Genomic DNA, 22,399 nt, shown 5'->3' on the forward strand with positions numbered 1-22,399 from the left:
GTCCGTATATGGGATCCGAACCCTCGGACGGGAGCGCCGCTGTGCTTCCCAAGCGGCGCACTATCCAGTGCGCCACCGGGCCGGCCCAGACTAGGTAATTTCTAATGAACAGAAATACATTGGCTCATGATTCTGGAGACTGGGAAGTTCAAGATCATAGGGCCGGCATCTGGTGAGGGCTTTCTTGCTGCATCATTGCATGCAAGAAGGGCAAAGAGAGGGTGAGAGATTGCAAAAAGGATATCAAGGACATCCTTTTATAAGAAACCCACTCCCAAGATCACAGCATTAATTCATGAAGGAAGAGCCCTTATGGCCTAATCATCTCTTATTTAGGTCCCACCTCCCAGTGCTGTTGGACTGGGCTGGGGATTAAGTTTCCAAAACATACTTTTTTGCAGGGCACATGCAAATCATAGCACACACTTATCAAGGCATTTATGACATAGAGAAATATTTTATAGCCATGGTGAAAAATCTGTAACACAGTGATTCTCAGAGAGTGTGATGGTGAAAAAATATAAGGACAACTTGGTGAACTTTTCAAAGAAATACGTTTAGTCATTTACCTATCATTTATTCCCTCATGTTCTATTTCTCTTTAATGCTTTCTTTTTCTGAAATGATAGGAACTGTAGATAAAATGTATTTTTAAATGTCATCACTTTTCCAAAGAAAACATTAAAAGTCTTTTTTTTTTTTCCAATTTAGTTTAATTGTATTCAAACTCCGAAGGCCATTGCCACAATGTCTAATTTGTCTCCTCCTCTGGAGGTAGACTAGAATATCTTTAAATAATCAAAAACATTGGTCTTAAAGTTGCTGAGCTAAAGCCTAGAGAACTTCTCATTCTCTGACAAGTATATTTTACCACAAAGACCCTAGGAAAGTTGCAAGATTGCCATTTTCAAAGTCAAAACTTCCCCATCCAAATAATGATAATAATGAATCTACAAAGCATTATTTGCATGTGCTTCACATTTCTTCTTGGTACAGGGCTCAGAAGAACTCCTAAAGTCATTCTGGTTACTTATAGGTGGCCGAGAGGCTATCATGCAGGCACAGAGAATCATGATGAACTCATCAAAGTGGACGGAGGGTGGAGAAGGAGAGGGAGTCTGTTCTCATGTTTCTAATTTTCTAATCTTTATTCTAGAAAGGAGCCTCTGAAGGTTCTCTGAGGATCGAGCTGTCCATAATACAAATAATGGCCATGGAGTACATTAGACCCGAAAGAAATGCAAATCCCCTTAGATAGATTTGAAGGAACTCTGGGCTCTGACCTCATCCTTTTGTAGGGTTCTGTCCCAACCATCTTAACTTAGAAGACCCTTCTCATGCCTGACTAAAAGCCCATATCTTTCTACTCACTTTGTTCCTTCATATTTATAACTATAGATTTATTAATTTACTTTATTTCAACCCACCCCACTAGATTGAAAGCTGCAAGAAGGCTCAGTTCATATCTGCTTTATTTACTAAAAAATATTGGCAACAGCACTATATGTTGAATGAATAAATGGATGAATGAAATCTAGGAACCTTATTGTTTTATCTTGTTAAAAAAATGCGCTCTGACTTCCTAAGTGTCGGTTAAGCAAATAGATTTATAGAGGACAACCCAAGACTCAATTGAGGCACAGTTGCTAGTCTTCTATGATGAATTCTTGCTGAGCACAGTTGTGAGTTCAGCATTTTAAGCAGATGTCTACAAAATAAAATGTGGCTGGAGGAGGAAGATCAAAATTGTTGAGAAATGAATGGGGAAGAAACTGCTGGATGTCAATAAGGACTGGTCTCACTGTGTGCAGATGTCAGAATGAGGATAAATAGGTGAATGTTCTGTGGATGAAAAATTCGGCTAAGAATGAAAAAACAAATCAATTAAGATGTCAAAAACAGAATTTTCTCTCTCAAGATGGTAAAATTCTCTTTAGAAAATTTTGAGCAGAGGCCATTGGGATGTTATGGACATGTTTCTGTATGTGTATAAGAAATGGATTTCATAACATCAAACATTATTTTACCTATCCTTAACTATATTAGTTTAATGGTGTTTAAAAATGCTTCCTGAAGTAATTGGTGACTAAATAAACAATTTGCTAACCTGAAATCAGTCTCAATTTTCCAAAAAGCTCTAGATTACTTTTTAGTCTTCTCCTCCACCTTTCCTTTCCAGGTTGTATCTCTGGCTTGTCTTCATTCATTTGGGTCAGAGCTCTTAGGACATTACTTACTTTTTGCAATATTTCATTCTAAACAGGGTTATCTGTGGTACAAGAAAAAAAGTATTGCTAATTGATGTTTGTTTGAAGTATATATGCAATTGTGGTTCTGTTCACACATGCAAAATGTGGTAGAGATGAGAAGGGTCTAGCTATACAATTCAGTTTCCAAAATACTTTAGCCTAAAAATTTCAGAACATTAAATAAATATTATTTACAAATAATAGACTGTGAACAGAGAGATGCTTATGTACAAGAGGTTAAGAATCTCTCCAGCACCCTAAACAAATCTATATGAATAAAGAAAGGGAAAGTTTATAGTGTGGCTAATCAAAGTGGCTATTTTTCTTTAATACATAAACAAACATGAGTTCACTGGGAAACAGCACATAAGAAAATGGGTGTGAAAAAGATATACCGTGAGTCTGGTATTGTTGGCTATCCATGAAGCCAGTCACATGACTGAAGAGGGGTAGTATTCTCTTTAATAAAAAGAGCAACCTACCCACGTTCAGACTGGCAGGTTAGGAGTCCAAGGGTTGGAAACTTCATAAGGACTCCATTTGAAAAAAAAGAAATCATGTAATACAGCATCTCTCTGCACATACTAGGTGTCTCAATCTGGTTGTGATGCCATAACCAAATACCATAGACTAGGGGGCTTAAACAACTGAAATTTATTTTCTCACAGTTCTAGAGGATGGAAGTCCAATACTGAGGTGCCAGCATGGTTGGATTCTGTCGAAGGCTCTGTTCCTGGCTTGCAGATGGCCACCTTCTTGCTATGGCCCCACATGGCCTTTCCCCGATGAGTGTGCGTGAAGAGAGATTTCTCTCTCTCTCTTCCTCTTCTCATAAGGTCACCAATCCTGTTGGATTAGGACACCACCCTTATGACCTCATTTAACCTTAATTACCCCCTAAAAACCCTATCTCTATATACAGCTGCACTGGGGCTAAGGGCTTCAACATATGAATTTGTGGGGACACAATTCAAGTGCATAGCACCAGGAGTTAGGCACCAGTAACCAACAGACAGAACTGCAGCGGTGGTCGTGTAAGGGAGATGGCTGGCTGGCACCAGTAGCCAGAAATAGGAGAGGTGGTTCTGTCCTTGGCTTTGCCAGTACCTTGTTCTAAAGTGGACCCAGTTCCTTAGTGACACATCTACACTATGTGTTTTGTGTACGGTACCACCCATATCTGTAGAAACTTCTGTAAAAATAAGAAGAAATCCAACCAGTCTTGGACTAAATGTATGTTCCTCAAACAGTTACTTGGTTATTTCATTTTTTTTCCCCTCCAAATCTACATGCAACTTAGAAATGCTTATGGCTATTTTATATATGTTTAATACTATTGCACATGTGGCCATATGATCACACAGTTTAAATCATTAGTTTGTTTTTAGTAAGCTAGTGATAGCCACAGACCAGCTTCTGTCTTTTTAAAAGCCGAGCCTTTTGCCAAAGTTTCAAATCATTTTCACTTTCTAAAGTCTTGCTGGGAAGTCCACAATGTTCCAGTCTTCACACACACAAAAAAAGTTGTTTACTTGAAGAAATGTCATTATTTTTAAATTATAATATTTACATATAACTAATAGTACATGTAAGGGTTTTTTCCCCATATGTTTAACACCTTTTTTTTGGGGGGGGTGGCAGCTGGTCTGTATGGGGATCTGAACCCTTGACCTTAGTGTTACAAGACTGAGCTCTAACCAACTGAGCTAAGCAGTCAGCCCAATATTTAAATAATTCTGAAAACTTGGAATATTGAATCAATCATAATCAAGCACTTCATTTCCCATGACTGCAACTTCAAACACTGTAATATTTCAAAGGAACAAGAAAATAATCTTGGAAACTTCCTTCAAAATAACCAGTTAAGGCTATTAAAAGTGCTCTGAAACCATCTTTAACTTCTAGTTTTCAATAATCTGTTTCCAGTGGAAGTAAAAGGAAGTAGTTCATCTGGACGTACTTACATATGAGGGAACTTCAAAAATTTCATGGAAAGATTCATATTATGTTTTAATTCCATGTATCCATGAACTTTTGAAGTAACCTCGTAAGTATAGAAGAAAACAAGGAGAGAATAAGTCTGGAATATATATCCAAGAATCATATTACATTTGATTGAATTCGACCCAGCACACACTATGGTGCCTATTGGGTAAACATGAAGGCAGCAGTGAGATACCTCCCAGAACATGGAAATAAGATGGCCCTCTGGGAGATGACCTAGTAAGTTTACATAAATTAAGAGGGTGATTAGTCACTTGTGTGGTGCATCCTAGCAATAGCAGCTGGTGGCCCATTGGACAGACGGGCCTGTAGACATATTTTGTTTTGCTGTCACTGTATTGGTCCACATGTGATTGAGAAAAAAAATGAACAAATAGCCAACAATTATGCATTTGATATCTATTGAGAAACTGGAAGATCTGGCATCCTGGACCCACTTTCCCACATGGCCGCAATCTGCTGCAGACTTGGAATTCTTATGGTCTCCCAGAGTCCCCATGTCCCACTGTTTTGCTACATCCAGGAAGAAAGTCCCCTGAAATAAATCATTCCACATGTGCTTCTGTCTTTTTTCCTCTTCTTCTTCTTTTAACACCTGGACTATTGTCTTCATGACCCCCGGGGGCACTTGAATTTGCCAACCAAATGTAAACGCAGTGATTATTTTTAAATACGAGACTGGAAAAAATATATATGGAACTGAAAATTTTGAGAACACTGAGAACTCCAATCCAGATAACTCTAGTGAAATCTCAGGAAAACAAATTTGGAAAGTGGTAGCAGTTTGGAAAGTGGAAATAATCTACTATATTTGAATTCTGTTTGGAGAAAGTCAATGTGGAGAGAAATGGAGTAATCAATTCAAAACTGTGGTCAAAATAGCCATTTATTAAAATGGAATTCATCTTCTTCCTGTGAGAACTACGCAGACATAAAACCCATCAAGGAGATGAAAAGAGAAATTCCAGATTGACCACATCACAGGGGAACTTGGAAAGAAGCATCTCTTGATTCCCTAAAGGAGGTTAAGAAATGGATCAGTCTATTAAAGGAACCCAGGAGCCATGGATGACTCAACAAGGAGGGAGTGGGTGCACAACCTTGGAAGGGTCCTGTGTTTGGATGAACCTTACCTCCTTCTTCTACCTAGATGCCCACCTGGCCCCTGACTATTTAGAAGCACTATGATGCTTGCTCTCAACTGAAAAAGCCCAATTAGCACTTAGGGTTGTAGTGTATGATTCACAGCAGTGGCTTCAGGTTTTCTCTCATCCTAGTCATCTAGGGGATGGGGACTCCCCTGTTTCCTCCCAGTCTCTCTGTCTCCGTCTCTCTCTCTTTCTCCAGGCATGCATGCTTTTGCAGCATTTCAATTTGTAGTTACCTGAGAGGGGACGCAAACTGGATAAAAACAGCCACAGTAGAAGTGAAATGACCCCAAGTAGAATGGAAGCTGCAGTTGTTTGCTACCACCAGAAGGATGCTCTTCTTGCAAGCTTCCTATTGCCTTTGCAAACTGCCAGTGGCCTTGCTTTGCTCTGTTCCAGGATGCTACAAGGAGTGATGCTGCTAATATCAGCACTGCTGCCTCTTTCTCTTGTTTTGCATGTGGACAGCCTCAAATCTGTAATTCTTCAAAAACACAGTTTGAGGGAGAGGGAAAGTAATGTGCAGGGAGCATGAAGTTTAATCTGCAGAGGTAAATGGGCGACTGTAATATGACAAACATCGTTTCCTGGAAGGTACTGAAGGTGTTTCTATGCCCGAGGGAAGAAGGATTTCTATACCATGGCTACAAGAAAAACACTTTCTCTGCACCTTTGTAATTACCTTACTTTCCTTCATTCTTCATCCATCTCTCTTTTTGCAGAAGAAAATCGTACTTATAATTTGAGTGTAAAAACAAATGTCCTGCTGGACAAAGAATCCCAGTAGATAAACTATAACCACATACTCCAATTCACTACTCATTTTAATGTAGAAGTGGAAACAAAAATGTCAGGCTTTTGTTAGTGATATAGTTCTTGATCTTGTCACATTCTATTTTACTTACAATCCAAACCACAATCAAGTTTTCTTGGGCAGAAAGGAAGTAAAGTCTCTCCATCCTTTCTAGATTTAATGTATAACCCTCAGTTAAATACCATTCTTCCTGACTCCAGTAGCATTTGCTTCACATCAATGGATGCTTTAGGAAAGTCAACAAAGCACCTGACATCAATTTTCTCCCTCGAGGAGATCACAGTCTGAGTTAGATTTTCCCTGGACGTGGTTTTTTGAAATAGTCTGGTCATTTCATAGCTATACGGTTTGGAGTGATATCCATAGAGTTTCATTTGCCAGACCCTGCTTTAAATAGAGAGGCCCTTTCACTTATTGTGGAAGAGAATCTGTGTTATACTCCCCATGGTCTTGCAGTGATGGAGATATGGGGAATGGTTCCAGACTACACAAGCTGTTAGTAATATAGGAGTTTCCAGTCAAGACAAATACTTGGTTGAGAGGGAAAGTATGTGACCAAGAGAGGGACCACAATGGTTGGAACAGGTGCAGGTGGACCAGCCTTGCAGGGTTTATGTGTTTGTGCTGGAAAGGGGGGCACTGAAGAGGGATTGGAGAACCCCACTCCAGCTGCCCTTCATCTTTTGTTCACCATCATATCCCCTCTCCAGCTTTTCATAATTTCTGATTCCTATTATTAAAATAAAAATTATGTATTATGCTTTGGTTCTTTTCATTGTCTCTTTCTTATCTTCCAGAGCCACACTCCAGAGAGTATATTTAAAGCTTAAAGAATTCACTGAACCAAGAGAAAGTGTTGGCCAGTTCTCCATGTATCTGTTTAGTTTTGATTTGTTGTCCCCACCAGAAATGTATGTTGATTGTACTGCTCAGGGAAATAAGACAGCCAATTCAAGTGTACACTTAGAGTAAGGCACAGGGGCTATCCAAGCCACAATTTATGTTTCCCCACAGAAATAATTTTTAATTATGATGATTAGAAATGATGTAAGTGTGCACACAGATACTCATACAAACATACACAAGCACACACATGTACACATTCTAGTTGCCAAAAATTCTATTTATAGGCTAGGAAAAAGACTCTAGTATGTAGCAACCTTGCCTAGACATAAGGAATTTTAAAACCACTACCTACAACGCCAACTTCGTTAGTTTATAGTTTTGCAACTGAAGCCCAAAGTAAGACAATGATACATTGGTATGGTGGCTATTGAGCTGACAGGTCACTGGTAGGAAGCTCTGCTGGAATAAAATGGAACAAAGTGAGAAAATTAATGTTTGTCCCAGATTCTGATTCCCTGCTGTCAACTCACTCCTCGCTTTGTTTCAGAGGCCATTTCAAAGATGGAAGTCATTTCCTCCGCCTAGATTCTTTATTACCAACATTTAAAAAGTCAATAGAAAATCAGTAGAAACAGTCCCACAGTCATTTATCATTCGCTGTAATTTGCATTCACAAGTGATCACTAACTAAAAAAAAAAAAAAAAAAATACTTCTTTGAAAATGTTTCAACAATGTTTTTAGGGAGATAAAAAAAGCAGAGTTTATTTTTTCTTTTGTCCTATTATGCAAATGATTTTGATTGAGTGCAGAATATACCACATTCTTTTTTTAATAACAGGTAAGAAATACACACTTACAAACCAAAATTTTTAAAAAATCTTTCAAGTGGCAGTTACAATTGTTCACCACAAAACTGAACAAAGCATATCAGATACATTCTAAATCTGCTCAGACCATAGCAAACCTATTTGCTGAGGCAAAAATAAAGTTTTAACTATCATGGCAAAAGTAGTTTTGATTTGCAACTAAGTTCTTTGTGGACGGATAAGTAAACTGAACTGTAGCTGCCTTATAAGGTCTCCTGCCATAAACAGATTCACCTTGGATGCTATTGTGAAGAGAAGTGGGCTTTTTTTTTTCTTTCCTTTTTGTCTTTTTTTTACTGACCGGTAACGGGATCGCAACCCTCGGTGTCGCGCTCGTACTGGGGACCAGCAACGGGATCGCAACCCTCGGTGTTGCGCCCACACCATGCTCAGCCAGTGAGCAGGAACCGGTCTCCACATGGGATCCAAACCCTCGGCGGGAGCGCCGCCGCGCTCCCAAGCAGTGCACTCTCCAGTGCGCCACCGGGCTGGCCCAAGAAGTGGGCTTTTGAATGTACTAATTATTGTATTTCCTCAGGCTTATGACAGAAAATACTACTTTCCATACAGCTTTTGAGGAACAGTGAATATACAAAGATTTGTCTAAAAAGTTTGTTTATCTTTAGAAGATAACTTTACTATCACCTGGTCCAATTGGTAACATAAGAAAAATTTCTAATGAATACTTTTTATTTTGGTCTAGCACATTTTTATATTTATTCATAGAGTTGTTTTCTTATAAATATTCTTTTAATTACATCTTTCCCATTTGAAAGTGATACTCTTCTATTCTGATAAACATTAATCCCATTCATTTATAAAAATAATAAAACAATATCTGATTACTTAATGGACAGAGAAAGATAAGTCATACTTCACTAAAATGGTATTTAAGAAAGAGAAAGCGATCATTTATAACTGATTTTTAAGATAACAGATCATTCTATTATCCTATTTACATTGGACAAATTAACTGCTTTCAGGTCTTCAGGAAGGTTTGCTAATGTTCCTTGTAAACATTTTCAGAATATGAAATTTTAAATCATCTTTTACTCTATACTAATCCTAAATTACAGAACAAGTAAATATTTACCTTCAAATAGGAACACTGTGAAAAGCACTATAATTTAAGAAAACGGGAGAATATTATAACCCAAATTTTTTTGGAGAAAAAAAAATCTGAGAATCAAAATCAATGCATTCATCTTTGAAACTTTAAATTTCCCAGACTATAATGCACTAAACCTCAAAAGGTCAGGCAGCATTATTTTTAGCTAGAAAATCCTATCATGAGATGAAACGTCTTTAGTTTTGGAGGTACCTGAAAATTTCCATAATCAGAGGTGCTGTAACTTAAAAGAATTTTCTTTCTTTTTTGTTTTTTTGCAGCTTGCCAGTGTGGGGGAGCTAAACCCTTGACCTTGATGTTATCAGCAACATGTTCTTACCAAACTTAGGCCAGCCTAAGTAAAATTTCTAAATTTAAACAGATAGTAGCTTGCTTCACAAATTTTTCTTTCAAATTCCATTGGCCACAAGTGGATCTGCATTGTGAATCTAAAATAACAGATCATAGACAGGTAGATAGATAAACAAATAGGGAAAGATATCGAGATAGTGTCTAAAAGATGAATATCAGTGTTTTCCATAGCTTTGCTCCTTAAGCTAGTGTTTGCATGAATATATGAAGTTTACAGAAGAGCTAGAAATTATTTGTAAAAGAGAAATAGTTTAAGCCATGTGTAATCCATTCATTCAATTCATTGCAATGGATTCAAACTATTACTTCAATTTAATAACTCAGGCTTAAAATACCGTATAGAAAATAGCTCACAACAACTGTTCCCAAGGGCTGCAAAGTTCAATTCTTCTCTTGTTTCTAGACAGATTCAGATTTCTATGCATTGCTAGGGCATGGACAGAAAGGTTTTCTTTCAGGAAAACACAAAAAGAAAACTAAGGCAGTCTTTTCATTTTAAATATTACCACTGCTTCTTGTGCTTTGGATATTTGATGCTTTCCTTAATAGAGCATAGAGTGGCACATCAGCAAATTTCCTTATCACAAATGCAAATTGTATGTATATGAATATACATTTGCATACTTTTTTTTTTTTTTTTTCCTTTTTTTGTCTTTTTTCGTGTCCGGCAACGGATTGCAACCCTCAGTGTTGCGCCCGTACCGGGCCGGGACCGGCAACGGGATCGCGACCCTCGGTGCTGCGCCCACACCTCACTCAGCCAGTGAGCGGGAACTGGTCTGTATGTGGGATCCGAACCCTCGTCGGGAGCGCTGCCGCACTTCCCAAGCGGCGCACTGTAGCAGTGCGCCACCGGGCCGGCCCCTACATTTGCATACTTTTTAATAAAAGATACCTTTATCTACCCTAAATCTGTTTCAGTAATATAAGGTGAATTAAAACTCCCTGAACACTTAGCAGAGTGTATTAAACACCATCGCTTAAAAATAGAAATACAATTTTTCAAGTGATTCTCATAGAAGTAGAGAGTAGAATAATAGTTACCAAAGTCTAAGAAAGGAAGGGGGGCCTGGGGAGGAAGAGAAATGGGTAAATTAATGGATACAAAGTTACAGGTAGATAGGAAGAATAAATTCTGGTGTTCTAGGCTGACTATAGCTAATAATATTATGTTGTATATTTCTAAACAGCTAGAAAATGAAACCTGGAACAGACCCCAATCTCCCCTAGCTATACACCTGGCCCCAGCCAGAGCAGGCTTTGGCTGATGAGGTAGGGGAAATAGCAGAAGAAAATCTGATTGGCCAAGCAGGATGGGCTGGATTCCTAGGAATAAAAAATTCAGTTTATGATAAGAGTTGATTAAACACAAACTTCCCTAGGTTAAGATTTGATCTGGAGGTCAGAATGTTTCTTACCTGAATGTCTAATGGTTAAGATAATATCTGTAAGGCCAATCTCAAGTTATTTTGCAGGCCACCTGCAACTACAAACCTGCTTTGAAGCATATATACCCTGGACCCTAAGATGCCATGGAAAATATGAGTCAAGACGCCAGGAATAGTTGTGCTGACTTCACCCCGAACCAATGAGCCTCCCACACGACTCCTGGAACTCCCACTCATGATTTTGCTCTATAAATGTTTCTGATTCTAAGCTGTCGGGTAGTCCAGGGTCTTAAAAGTTCCTTTAGCTGCCCTGGGCTCCTTCAAATGGCCATCCAAATAAATGATAATCTTTAACACTACAAACTTTGTTATGAAAGACTTCTTAGTCATTTGGGTGGCAGATGAGGAACACCTCTCCATTTGGTAACAAAAAGAGAATCTTGAATGTAATCAACACAAAGAAAAGATAAATGGTTAGTTCATAGATATACCATCTACCCTAAGTGAATCATCACACAATATATGCATGTACTGAAAAAACACACTGAACCCCACAAATGTGTACAATTAAAAATAAATAAATTGATTTAAAAAAAGAAATACAACTTTTCAAGAGAAAATTTTAAATGTCTCATATTTTTGATGGCCCATTTATGTGTACACCTAACAGTATTTCCATCTAAGTCACAATATTTGGCAAAGATACACGAGATCTCTTTGGCAAAGGACTATAGAAATTTCTAGTTATCACATAAAATTACAGAACATCACTGTTTATCAGAGGACTTTATCCTTTACTTTTTCAATGAATTGGTGCTAAATTGTTGAGTGCACATTAATTTGTATGATAAAATAAATGACAAGGACTTGATGTGATTAGTTTACCCAAATGGCATTAGTACTTCTAAAAATTAACTAAGTTTGTGTCATAGGGGTTGTGGGTTCATTATACTACAAACTTTCACGGTAATAAGTAGTGGCCCCAATACTCCCCCAAATACAGTAATAAAAACCATGCTACTGGCAAGTCTTTGCTAACTCAAATCGATTCAGCCTTTGAGCTACAATCACTTCATTATTCAATTTCTGATTCTGAATATCACAGAAAAAAAAACTAGTCCTTAAGGCCTAATACATTAATATCGAATGGGATTGCTGAGTGAATAATCTCAGACGCTCTCTCTTTATTGCCAGGAAACCAGAGAGCTGAGGAGATAGGTTATGGTCACCACAGGGAGATAGACTGGGCTAAACTCAATATTCCTTGGGACCTGGTAACCCCAATCCAGGTGCTGATAAATGACATTTTTCACACTTTCCTAAACAGCTGGCAGATAAGTCTGGACCACTTGGTTCCTGATTCTGGAATGTGTATTTCCTCTGTGCAATCCCCCTCTCATATTTGGTAGAGCAATGGGACAAAGTCACCCTGGAGCACTGTCCACTGCCACACTTTGGCCCAGGCACACCTCTCCACGGGCTGCCAGAAGAACAGGGGACTTAATTGTCTACTGGCCTGACTGCCTGATACTGATTGCATCCCCCAAGTCTTATGTTATTAGTAGCTTAACCCACACTGTGACTGTTAAGAGGGTGGGGAATACTATTATGGTAATTGAAAGGTGGGGCCTTGAAGAGGTGATTAGATTCTGGGGACCATGCCTAGTGAATGGATTAAAAATAGTGGTCAGGGGTGTGGTTTCGAGGACTTTGAAAGAAGAGCACATGAGAGGTTAGTCTCTCTCTGCTCTGCCATTTTCTAACATGAGAGATCCCTGGGTCACTGTCGCCATCACCAAGACCCTTACCAGATGTATGTTCCATCACTGCAGACTTCCCAGCTTCTGAAACTGTAAGCAATACATTCAGTGTTCTTTATAAATCACCCTGTTCCAGATATTTTGTTATAAGCAACAGAAACAGACTAAGACACTGCCCATGCTGAGAGGCCACTTGCTCCTTTTCTTTGACCTCTGTGCTCAACATACAAAGACTGGACACACTCTGGACTATCCAAACAATTAATCTGGATTTTTAGCATGATTTTTAAAAAATCAATTAGTTACATGTTTAGATCTATGACATTGGGGCTAAACTATAATATTTTATATTGAAAGTAATAATTTTCATAAAAGTGTATTTTAAATATTCTGTTGGAAATTAGTATAGGCAAAGAATAAGAATAAGTCTGCAAGATGATAAAATAGAAAATCATCTGATCAACAGTTCTCTCTCTAGTATTCCCTCTCTTAGAACAATGGAATACTACTCAGCTATAAAAAGGAATGAAATACTCCCATTTGCAACAACATGGATGGACCTTGAAAGAATAATATTAAGTGAAACGAGTCAGGCAGTGAAAAAGAAATACCACATGTTTTCACTTATTGGAGGGAGCTAAAGGTGAATGAATCAATCCACACACATACATACACACACAGACACACACACACACTCTCACACACACTCACACAAAAACAAACAAACAGCAACAACAACAACAACAACAAATAGATCTACCATACGATCCAGCTATCCCACTGCTGGGAATATATCCAAAGGAATGGAAATCATCAAGTCGAAGGTATACTTGTTTCCCAATGTTCATTGCAGCACTCTTCACAATAGCCAAGAGCTGGAATCAGCCCAAATGTCCATCATCGGATGAGTGGATACGGAAAATGTGGTATATCTACACAATGGAATACTACTCAGCTATAAAAACGAATGAAATACTGCCATTTGCAACAACATGGATGGACCTTGAAAGAATAATATTAAGTGAAACGAGTCAGGCAGTGAAAAAGAAATACCACATGTTTTCACTTATTGGAGGGAGCTAAAGCTCTTACAACAAGAAAATGGAGGGGACACATCTGGGTGGGAGGGGGGAGAGGGAGGAGGGAGGGAGGTTTTGGTGATGGGACACAATAACTAACTACATTGTATATTGACAAAATAAAAATAAAAAAAATAAAAGACCAGAAAAAAAAAAAAAAAAGAATTTCCCTATCACTGTCACTATTTAATTCAAAGGGAGGATATAATAGGGTCCTCATGAATGTCTGGGAAACTGAAGTAGGAAAACCTCAGTGTGAAATTCTTATAATTAATCTCAGGGTCCCACAGGGATAGGGAGATTAAATATGATATTTCTCTTTGAACAGGGAGAATACAAGAATATCATTCACTCTGAAACAAAGTTCTTGTTCTGAAAATAAATTACAGGACTAATACGTTTAACAATTTTACAACCTGTATGTAGCAATCTGAAGACTATTTTCATGACATTACTATAAGTAAACTCAATTAGCAAAGAGTGAAGCATCCCAGAAATAATTCAGTTATTCTCTATGGAACTCTTTGAAGGACAGTTAGGGATCTTTTTCCATTCTCATTTCAGTGAAAAGCTGACATGTCAAGCTAAGCATAATCTATAATTGAGCAAGATATATGATATTCTATTTTAATCCTCATTATCTTTTTAGAGGATGAGCAATAATTGTAGATATCACTTGGGCCTGATTTAGTATTTTCAGTGCATTTTCTTCTTTGCAAAGTAAAAGTCCTCATCAATATTCTAAAAGATAATGAATGGGATTAAATCAGAAGTTGAGAAAGGATGCCTTTTTGCCAGTTACCAAAGCAGAAGAAATTGAAATAGATATTGCTGTCAGTTGATGTACAACTTTTGGCCACAGAAAGTTGAAGAAATGAGTCCAATTCCCAGGCCACATCAGATAGGTGCCATCAAGGTAGGAGAAGGCAACCCTACCATAAAAGGCAATGACAAGGCCCTGCGATTAACCTTCTGAGTCAAGCAAGCACCAGAAGGTTGGACAAAATTTTGGCGATAGCATCTGATTTACATTAATGACTAAAAACAGTTTCTGAAATTCATATGTTCATTCATAGCCTTTTCCCTAAACACTATGTCCTTTCACCCCACAGCAATTCACATCTAATTTTAACTCATCTTTCCACTCCCAGATTTGGGCTTTTGGATCCATTCCCCATTTAGCACCCTATAGCAGTCTTTTAGGAGTATTAATGCAATCTTGCCTTCCCCTGTTCAAAGCTTTCAGTGGCTTTCAAGTACCTTCCTGATAAATTCCAAACACCTTAGCACACTACACGATGAAGTTTAAGCCTTTTCCGTGTGAATTTGTGCAGAACTCTCTGTCTAGAAATACCTTGATACCTGGCTATCTTCTGTCTCTGACGGTTCAAATGACACCTCGTCCCACATTAATCCCTGGATCTCTACAGAATAAGGATCTCCTTCTGTGTTTTAATTAATTTATGAGGGTTTTCTCTTCTTTATCAATTGCATGCCCTCAGAATGCTTTCTTTCTCATCTTTCGTGAAGGCCAATCTGACACCTACACACATTTGGGAAATTTCAATTCACTTTGGAGTCAAATATGTGTATTTCTTCAGGACTCATCTTAGTATTACCTTTGCACAGCTTTCTGATTCTGCAACTGCATGCTACAACTTCTACAAATTTAAGATCCCCTAAAATGGAAAAGTTTTCATTAAAAAAAAAAAAAAAAAAAAAACTTCACCAGTTTTTCACATTCATATTAAATATAGTAACAGAACTGTTCAATATCAACTGATACTTTTCTTTCTCTTGAAAATGTCACAAATCTACATTATCACATTCTTCTTGCAAATACGTATTGTCTTCTATGAGTTCAATGAGCAGCACAGCGGCCTGAGGACAGAATTGGCACAGCAATATTCTACAAATTCACTCTACTTCTGTGAAATGAGATGATGTTTCTTATTACTACCCTGTATTTGTATACATTATTGTTATTGTTAGACTTCTGGAATTGAGAGAGCTTTTTTAGGCTTAAAAAACACAGGAGCAATAGGATTTTCGTTATCTAAGGATTATCTAATGTACTTTCTGCTACAAACATATCATGGATTTTCTGCCCACATCAATATTACAAAATTTGTCTTTTTTTTTTTTTTGGTGAAATAATCATCAAACTAATCACACTCTTTTTCAGATTAAGCATTTGCCAGTTATTTCTTTCCTCTCTAATAAATTACTTAGTTACGTACGGAGTGCAATAAAATATTAGCACCCACACAATAACCTTGTGTGCAGCAATCAGCAACTGGTAACTTTTTAAAGAAATATATCACACAATTTTTTAAAATAAGATGCCAACACTACTGGCAGTGTGTGTCACAGCAGAAAATCAAAGAGAATTTTTACATATGTATGTAGGAAAAAAGCTATTGATTTCTAGTTGTTAGCTAAATTGCTGATCATTCTCAATGTACTTTCCCCAGATATGAATGTGAATGTGCATGTGGATGATACAACAGTTGCTGGATACATCTGCAACTTTTAACTGGGTACCAGAATGAGAACTCCATGAGACATATTGTTGGGAGGCAACTAAATTGAATTTACAATTTTTCAGAACATTTATATCCTCAACACTAATAACTAAACCTGCTTTGTGATCTAGCTTCTTGTAAATCAAAGTGTGGCTTGTGTACTGTCCATGGCTGCATCACCTGGGAATTTGTTAGGAGTGCAGAATATCAGGCAAGTTCCAGCTTGGAACTAAGAAATCAGAACATGCATTTTAGCCAGCTTCTCAGGTGATTTGTAAGCATGTTGACATTCCAGAAGCACTGGTCTAGCTCACAATTTCTGAGTCAGTTTGTATCATAAAAGTACACTTATATGATCCATAAGCCCTATTTTAAAAACCTCGCTTGATCAGGTCATCTAGAGGCTTTTGAACTGAGGCAAAAATCATACTCTACAATCCATTTTATAAACACTATCACTGTCCCGAGAGAGGGAATAGAACACAGAGTAGTCACTCTACAACTATGTGTTTCCTTTTTTTCTTATTCCTGTTTAACTAATCAGGAAAAAGTATTTTTCATGAAAGATGCAACAGTGTTCACAAGTACTATTCAAAAGGCCAGGATAAGGAAAACATTCCAGAGAAGTTTCAGACATAGCTTAAGTGGCAGTGCCGAGTGACTTGGGAAACTTTAGATCCTCATCTAAGGTCATCTCCATCAACCCCAGAACCCCAACAAGATAAAGAATCTTAAAATCAAGGCAGTGCTCTTGTTATGCAACTCTAGCTTCAAGAGAAATCTTCTTCCAGCCAGACTGTAACTCCAAAGTTACTTTCATATGGATATTCAGGGGCTGCCACTGTCCAAAATCATTACATAATGCAAGTGTCATTTGTCTTTCCTTGTACTGGAGAAAGCAAAGTCAAGTAGAAAGGATAAACCCTGGGAGCCAAGAAAGCCTGGGTTTGAATGCCAGCCCCTTGATTCGATAATGGGAGACCTTAGGAAAATACTAAACCTAATCTGAAATCACCGTCATGTAAAAAGTCACTGAGATAGCTCAGTGAGTGTCACCAGGCCGCCATTCAGCTCCTGGCAGATCTCAGCCCCACGTGAGGACTCACCAAACAGTCCCCCATGCTGTCTTTCCCCCTTCTTTTTACTGATTCAAAACTACTGACATTTTGTGGTTTCTCTCTTGTTAAGGCAGAAAAGAGAAAAATTGGCTGAATAACAAAATCACAGCTAGAATAACAACTGGATTCTGTGCTGAGAAGTGTTAATACATCCCTGGGCAAAGAGACTGTCTATTTTACAAGTGATTAGGAAAATTCAGCACCCCATGAGAGAGATCACAGAGTTCTAGGAATCTGTGTTCTCCCCTTTCAATCGCAGTTGGGTTCTGGTTCTGGGAAGAGAGTAAACGCCTCTGCTTCTGTGCAGCTCTCCTTTCTTTATGCTGAACCCCAGCTAAAGAGTGGCTCGGGGAAGAATTATGGTGCCCACTCAAAGTTGCTATAACAACATAGTTGCCAAAATAGCAGGCCAGTCTGCAGGAGTCAGAACGGCCTCTTATCGATATCATACGACTTCGGATCCTTATGCATCCTACTTGGTTGTTAAGGGCTCTGGCTGGACCAGAGAACACATAGCCACATACTAGCTAAGGCCATGCAGAGGGGTTTCAGAAATTGCTGCATTTCTCACATATACAGAATTCCATCAGCCTGTGTTTCCGATCTTCTGAAGATTTCTTTTACTATAAAAGAACAAAAGATGCCTTGATATTATTTTCAGGGACTAAGTAGTACCAACTTCATGCAGTTGAGTTTTATTCCAAAATAATGAGTATTTCAGAGATTGTGGTGCAATAAGAGGAATGCTGCCTAGTCACTGAAAATCATAAGCCATTCACCTGGGAGAAAGTAGGAACTGAAACTTCAGATGGAGAGAGAATAGACAAGCAGACAATGGCCAGACTGTATATGACAATAGAACTCTGACCCCAATCTCCACAGCAACCAGTTCAAGAAGCCAAACTGCAATCTTGGCAGCAGTCAGCCCAGAATGGTCAGGACCTGTTTAATAACTGAGAGCTGCCCTGTCTTTTTACCCCTGCTTCCAACTCAGGACCAACCACGGAAAGCCAAATAGGCTTCTCAAACTGAACACCTGAGATGCTCTGTTTCTCATTAGGCCACCTCAAACTTTCTCATGCTGACAACCTCCTAAAGCCTTCCCCTGTTCCACTACAAACTTTCCCACTCCCCTACCTGCTTTTGAGTCTCTGCCAAGGACAAGTGATGGCAGGTGTAAAGGTTAATTCTAGGTGTCAATTTGGATTAAGAAATACCTGGAGACCTGATAAAGCAATCTTTTTGGGTATGTACATGAGGGTGTTTCCAGAAGAGATTAGCATGCTTGCCTGAGTGGACTAGGTGGGAAAGATCCACCCTCAATATGGACAGGCACCATCCAATCTGCCAGGGCCCAAGAGAATAAAAATGAAGAAAAAGGCAAATATCTTGCTCTGTTTCCCCCAGAGCTGAAATACACTCTGCTCTCCTGTCCATGGACATCATAACTTGAGGATCTTCAGCCTTTGGGTTCCAGGACTTACACCAGCAGCACTCAGGCTCTCAGGCCTTTGGCCTCAAACTGAGAATCACATCATCAGGGTCCCTGGTTCTGAGGCTTCCAGACTCGGAATGAGTCATGATACCAACATCCAATTTGCAGACCGCCTATTGTGGGACTCTTCGGCCTTCTCAATTGTATGAGTCAATTCCCCTATTAAATCCCCTCTCATGTTTATATACATACCCCGTTGGTTCTCTCTTTGGAGAACTAACAGTGGCCAACCCCTGTGTAAAGCAAACAAAATAAATAGCCTCTGTTTACCCTCCTTTGGGTGGTCGCCACTTATTTCCACAAGATGAGTTTGTTTTTGTTATATCTAGTTTACAATCAAGATCATATTTTATGATTTGCAATGCTATGGACTGTGGAAACTTAAGAACCGTAATGCCACCATTGAGGCCTGTGAGCAAGCCTAAAATCTGCCTAAAATATGCCTCTGCAAACTTCCATACTTGCCAAACTGCTCTCCAATCATCCTCCTCCCTCCACTTCATGGCTCCAACCAAAACAAAGAATAAGTTAGTCACAGAGTGACCAACAGTCCAAGTTTGCCTAGAATAGTCCCATTTTTAACACTAATACTCCTACATCCCAGGAAACCCCTCAGCCCCAGGCAAACTAGGAGAGTTGGTCACCCTAAGAGACTCATCAATGCTGTCACATGGTAGAGGGATGATATGGTTATGGCATTTAGACTGTCTTACACAATGAATTCCCTGAGAGCAGGGGCTGTACCATCCCCTTGCTGTCATCACCACAATAAGCCCATGCTTGTCTGTTTCATGAGTATATGAGTAGTGGATGAGTAAATGGCTTAGCTATTATATTTATTAATGAATTGAATTGTTCTTTTTAAAAAAATGTCCAAAAGCTCTAGATTGAGATGAAAGGACAACTTATGTATATGCAGAAGTTGGGTACCTTACAAGAAATATATCATCCATGCAATTCAATGACCCAGGTTATTTATCTACCTCAATCTGGGTGTTGTTGTCCTGCCCATCATCCAGTAGCAGGTCCGTAAAGCCTCTGGGATCTGGAGAGTCTTGGCCAATGCTTGCTCGGTTTGTGTCTACTGCCTTGAGAGGGTCCAAGTTCCTTTTCCACCTATGGCTGTATGCATGTGAGTCCACTTCCACCTCCTCTTCTGTTTGAGGAAAGGCCTGAGCAACTTCATACTGCCAGTCTATGTAAAAAAGAAAGAAGTGTGAAAAAGAAAGAAAATATGTTACCACTTGGTAGGAATCCTACATGTGTTATCTTTCACAGAGGAAGAAATAATTCTATTAGTCATGAGAATAGGAAACGATCTTCTAAGAGTGAAATCTGTTTATGTGTAATATGTTGAGTTGGTAGGAACATCTCTGAGTAGAATACAATGGCAGAATACACTAGAGTTGTGACAGTGGTTAATGTGCAGATCTCACAGAGTTCCTAGAACAGATGGACAGCCCTGAAGCAATGCATTTTATTCCCTTCCCTCACTCCATCTATACACACACTTCATCAATATTCTCTAGCTGTTCTGAGAAAGCAAGCTAGCATCCAAACAAAGGAATGAAACCAAGTGACTTCCAGCTTATTTGAAAATAAAACTCAGACATTATGAAGTTGTAAGCTTATATTTATTTCACATGAGTCACGCAGGACAGCAAAGAGACAACAATATATTTGGATGGATTAAATACCATGTGGAATTATCTTCATGTAAATGTGCTAACCTACCTTGTAGCTTACAAGCTAGACTTGGTTCACTGCCTAACTCATTTAATAAGCAACACCCTCAGGAGTCATCACAACTGCTGTTGTTCAGTTGTGCTGTTCTCACCTTGGAATCTTGTCAGGGTGGTAAAGGATGACAGTGATAGGCATTTATATAAATGGATGGGAAGGAAAGGAGATCAAATCAGGCATTTATAGAAATGGATGGGAAGGGAAGGAGATCAAATCACAAAGGTATTTTAAAGCCATCTGCGGGGAACTGGCCTCCTGACCCTGCTACTACAGAAGGGAAGATTAGATTTAATCATCATTCCTAGTCTTTCATTTCAATAGGTCAGCAGGGGAAAGTGTACCTCAGTACTGGAAATTCAGTTTCTGAACAATTAGAACAGCCTCCTTCTACCTGACCATTACCAAAAGATGTGAATTGACAAGCTCTATAACTGATAGGGCATGGGTTAAAAAAGGGCTGAGACAGCAGTTATTTAATTATAGCTGTGATGTTCCCCTCAATACAAGAACATGTCAAGAAACCAAAATGTACTTAATGTAGCTTATAATGCCATTGAATTAGCTACTTAGAACTGTAAGAACTAACTTAAGTTGACCTCTACTAATCATAGGCGTAATGGTCTAAAATACCTCCCTTTCAACTGAGAAAGGTGCTAATAATTCTTCCAGACAGAGGATACTCTTTGGTTTCCAAGGAAAGTTAAAATCTCTCATTCACTGCTTGATGACTTAATGGATAGATCCCAGAGAGAAAGGCTACCCTAGCATCTACCATCTAGACATATCCACGGACTTACAGAATATTGGAGCATATAAGACCTCAGAGACCAACATAGCCAAACTCCACAAGGTGAAGCCAAAGAGCCAGAGAAATGCAGCACGGTGCTCAACTCATTTAATTTTTGTGGGCTGAAAATAACTCATGTATGTAAGTCTGGGTTGAGCATGGTCCTCCTCCCCACAACACATGGTAAGTGCTCAGTAAGCATGTCTAATCAGTATTGTCATCATCACTATAGAAAATGCTTCTTTTTTTAACACCGTTGTCCCTACTGGCCATTGAACATGACTCAATAAATGTTTATTGACTGATTAAATGCATGGATGAATGAATTGTTGATAGTCTCCTTGGATCAAGAATCATAATGCCACCAGGGCCACTGAAGACCTCAAAAGAATGCACTCTTCTAGAAGCTGAGACAAATGCTTAATTGCAGTAACTTTCCACTTCTGCAATATGCTTACTTGCAGTAATTTTCCTCTCTTGAGACATGCTTGCTTGTAGGAACTAACAGAAACGGCCAGTCTTGTGACTAACAGCTGCAATGGATTTATAAAGAAAAGATCAGTCATCTGCTGGAACAAGCCCAAACCAGCGAGGACCACAATGGCCTCCAGAACTAACCTTTGTGAACCTTTTCAGTATTATACTCTCATTATAATATATTACCATGTTAGACTCTCCTCCCCATTGGGGGGCGGAGGGGGGCACCAAACGCTCCAGACCAAAGAAGGGAAGAAAAGTGGCATAAGCATTTCTGGAAATCGCCAGCCCTTTTCTAGAAACTGAGTGACATGGTCACCACCCCCACGACCACCCAAAGCCTCTGACCCCATAAAACTTTTCGCACAGAACCCTTCAGAGAGAGAGGGCATTTAGAACATAAGCTTCCTTTTCATTCCCTAATCATGGAATAAAGCTTCTGCTTTGTTGAGGTGTGCTTGGCTTTGTTCCATTGGCTCAGAGGACACCAAGTAAGAAGATCTTATTTGGGAGGATCTGTAAGGGCAGGAACAGGCAGAATTAAGTAGGGAAAAAAATTACTGTGCAAGGATTCAGAGACCTGGGCTGGAATTTTTTCTGTTAGGTTTGCTGATTGTGG

At 38.9% G+C, this 22,399-nt stretch overlaps 1 protein-coding gene across 1 annotated transcript in view; it reads right to left on the reverse strand.

The window, feature by feature from the left end:
- Nucleotides 1–21,789, reverse strand: part of PLXDC2 (plexin domain containing 2) — a gene marked incomplete at its 3' end in the record, with an annotated part of 202,662 nt that extends 180,873 nt beyond the window's left edge. The window contains exons 1-2 of the mRNA XM_008582507.1: nucleotides 21,762–21,789; nucleotides 19,757–19,968 (exon numbers count right to left, since the gene is read on the reverse strand). Of these exons, the coding sequence (XP_008580729.1) occupies nucleotides 19,757–19,968; nucleotides 21,762–21,789 (240 nt within the window). The remainder of the gene's footprint in view (nucleotides 1–19,756; nucleotides 19,969–21,761) is intronic.
- Nucleotides 21,790–22,399: the final 610 nt, after the last annotated feature.

The sequence above is a fragment of the Galeopterus variegatus genome, unplaced genomic scaffold, assembly GCF_000696425.1.
Source record: "Galeopterus variegatus unplaced genomic scaffold, G_variegatus-3.0.2 Scaffold2652, whole genome shotgun sequence".
Taxonomy (NCBI): Eukaryota; Metazoa; Chordata; class Mammalia; order Dermoptera; family Cynocephalidae; genus Galeopterus; species Galeopterus variegatus.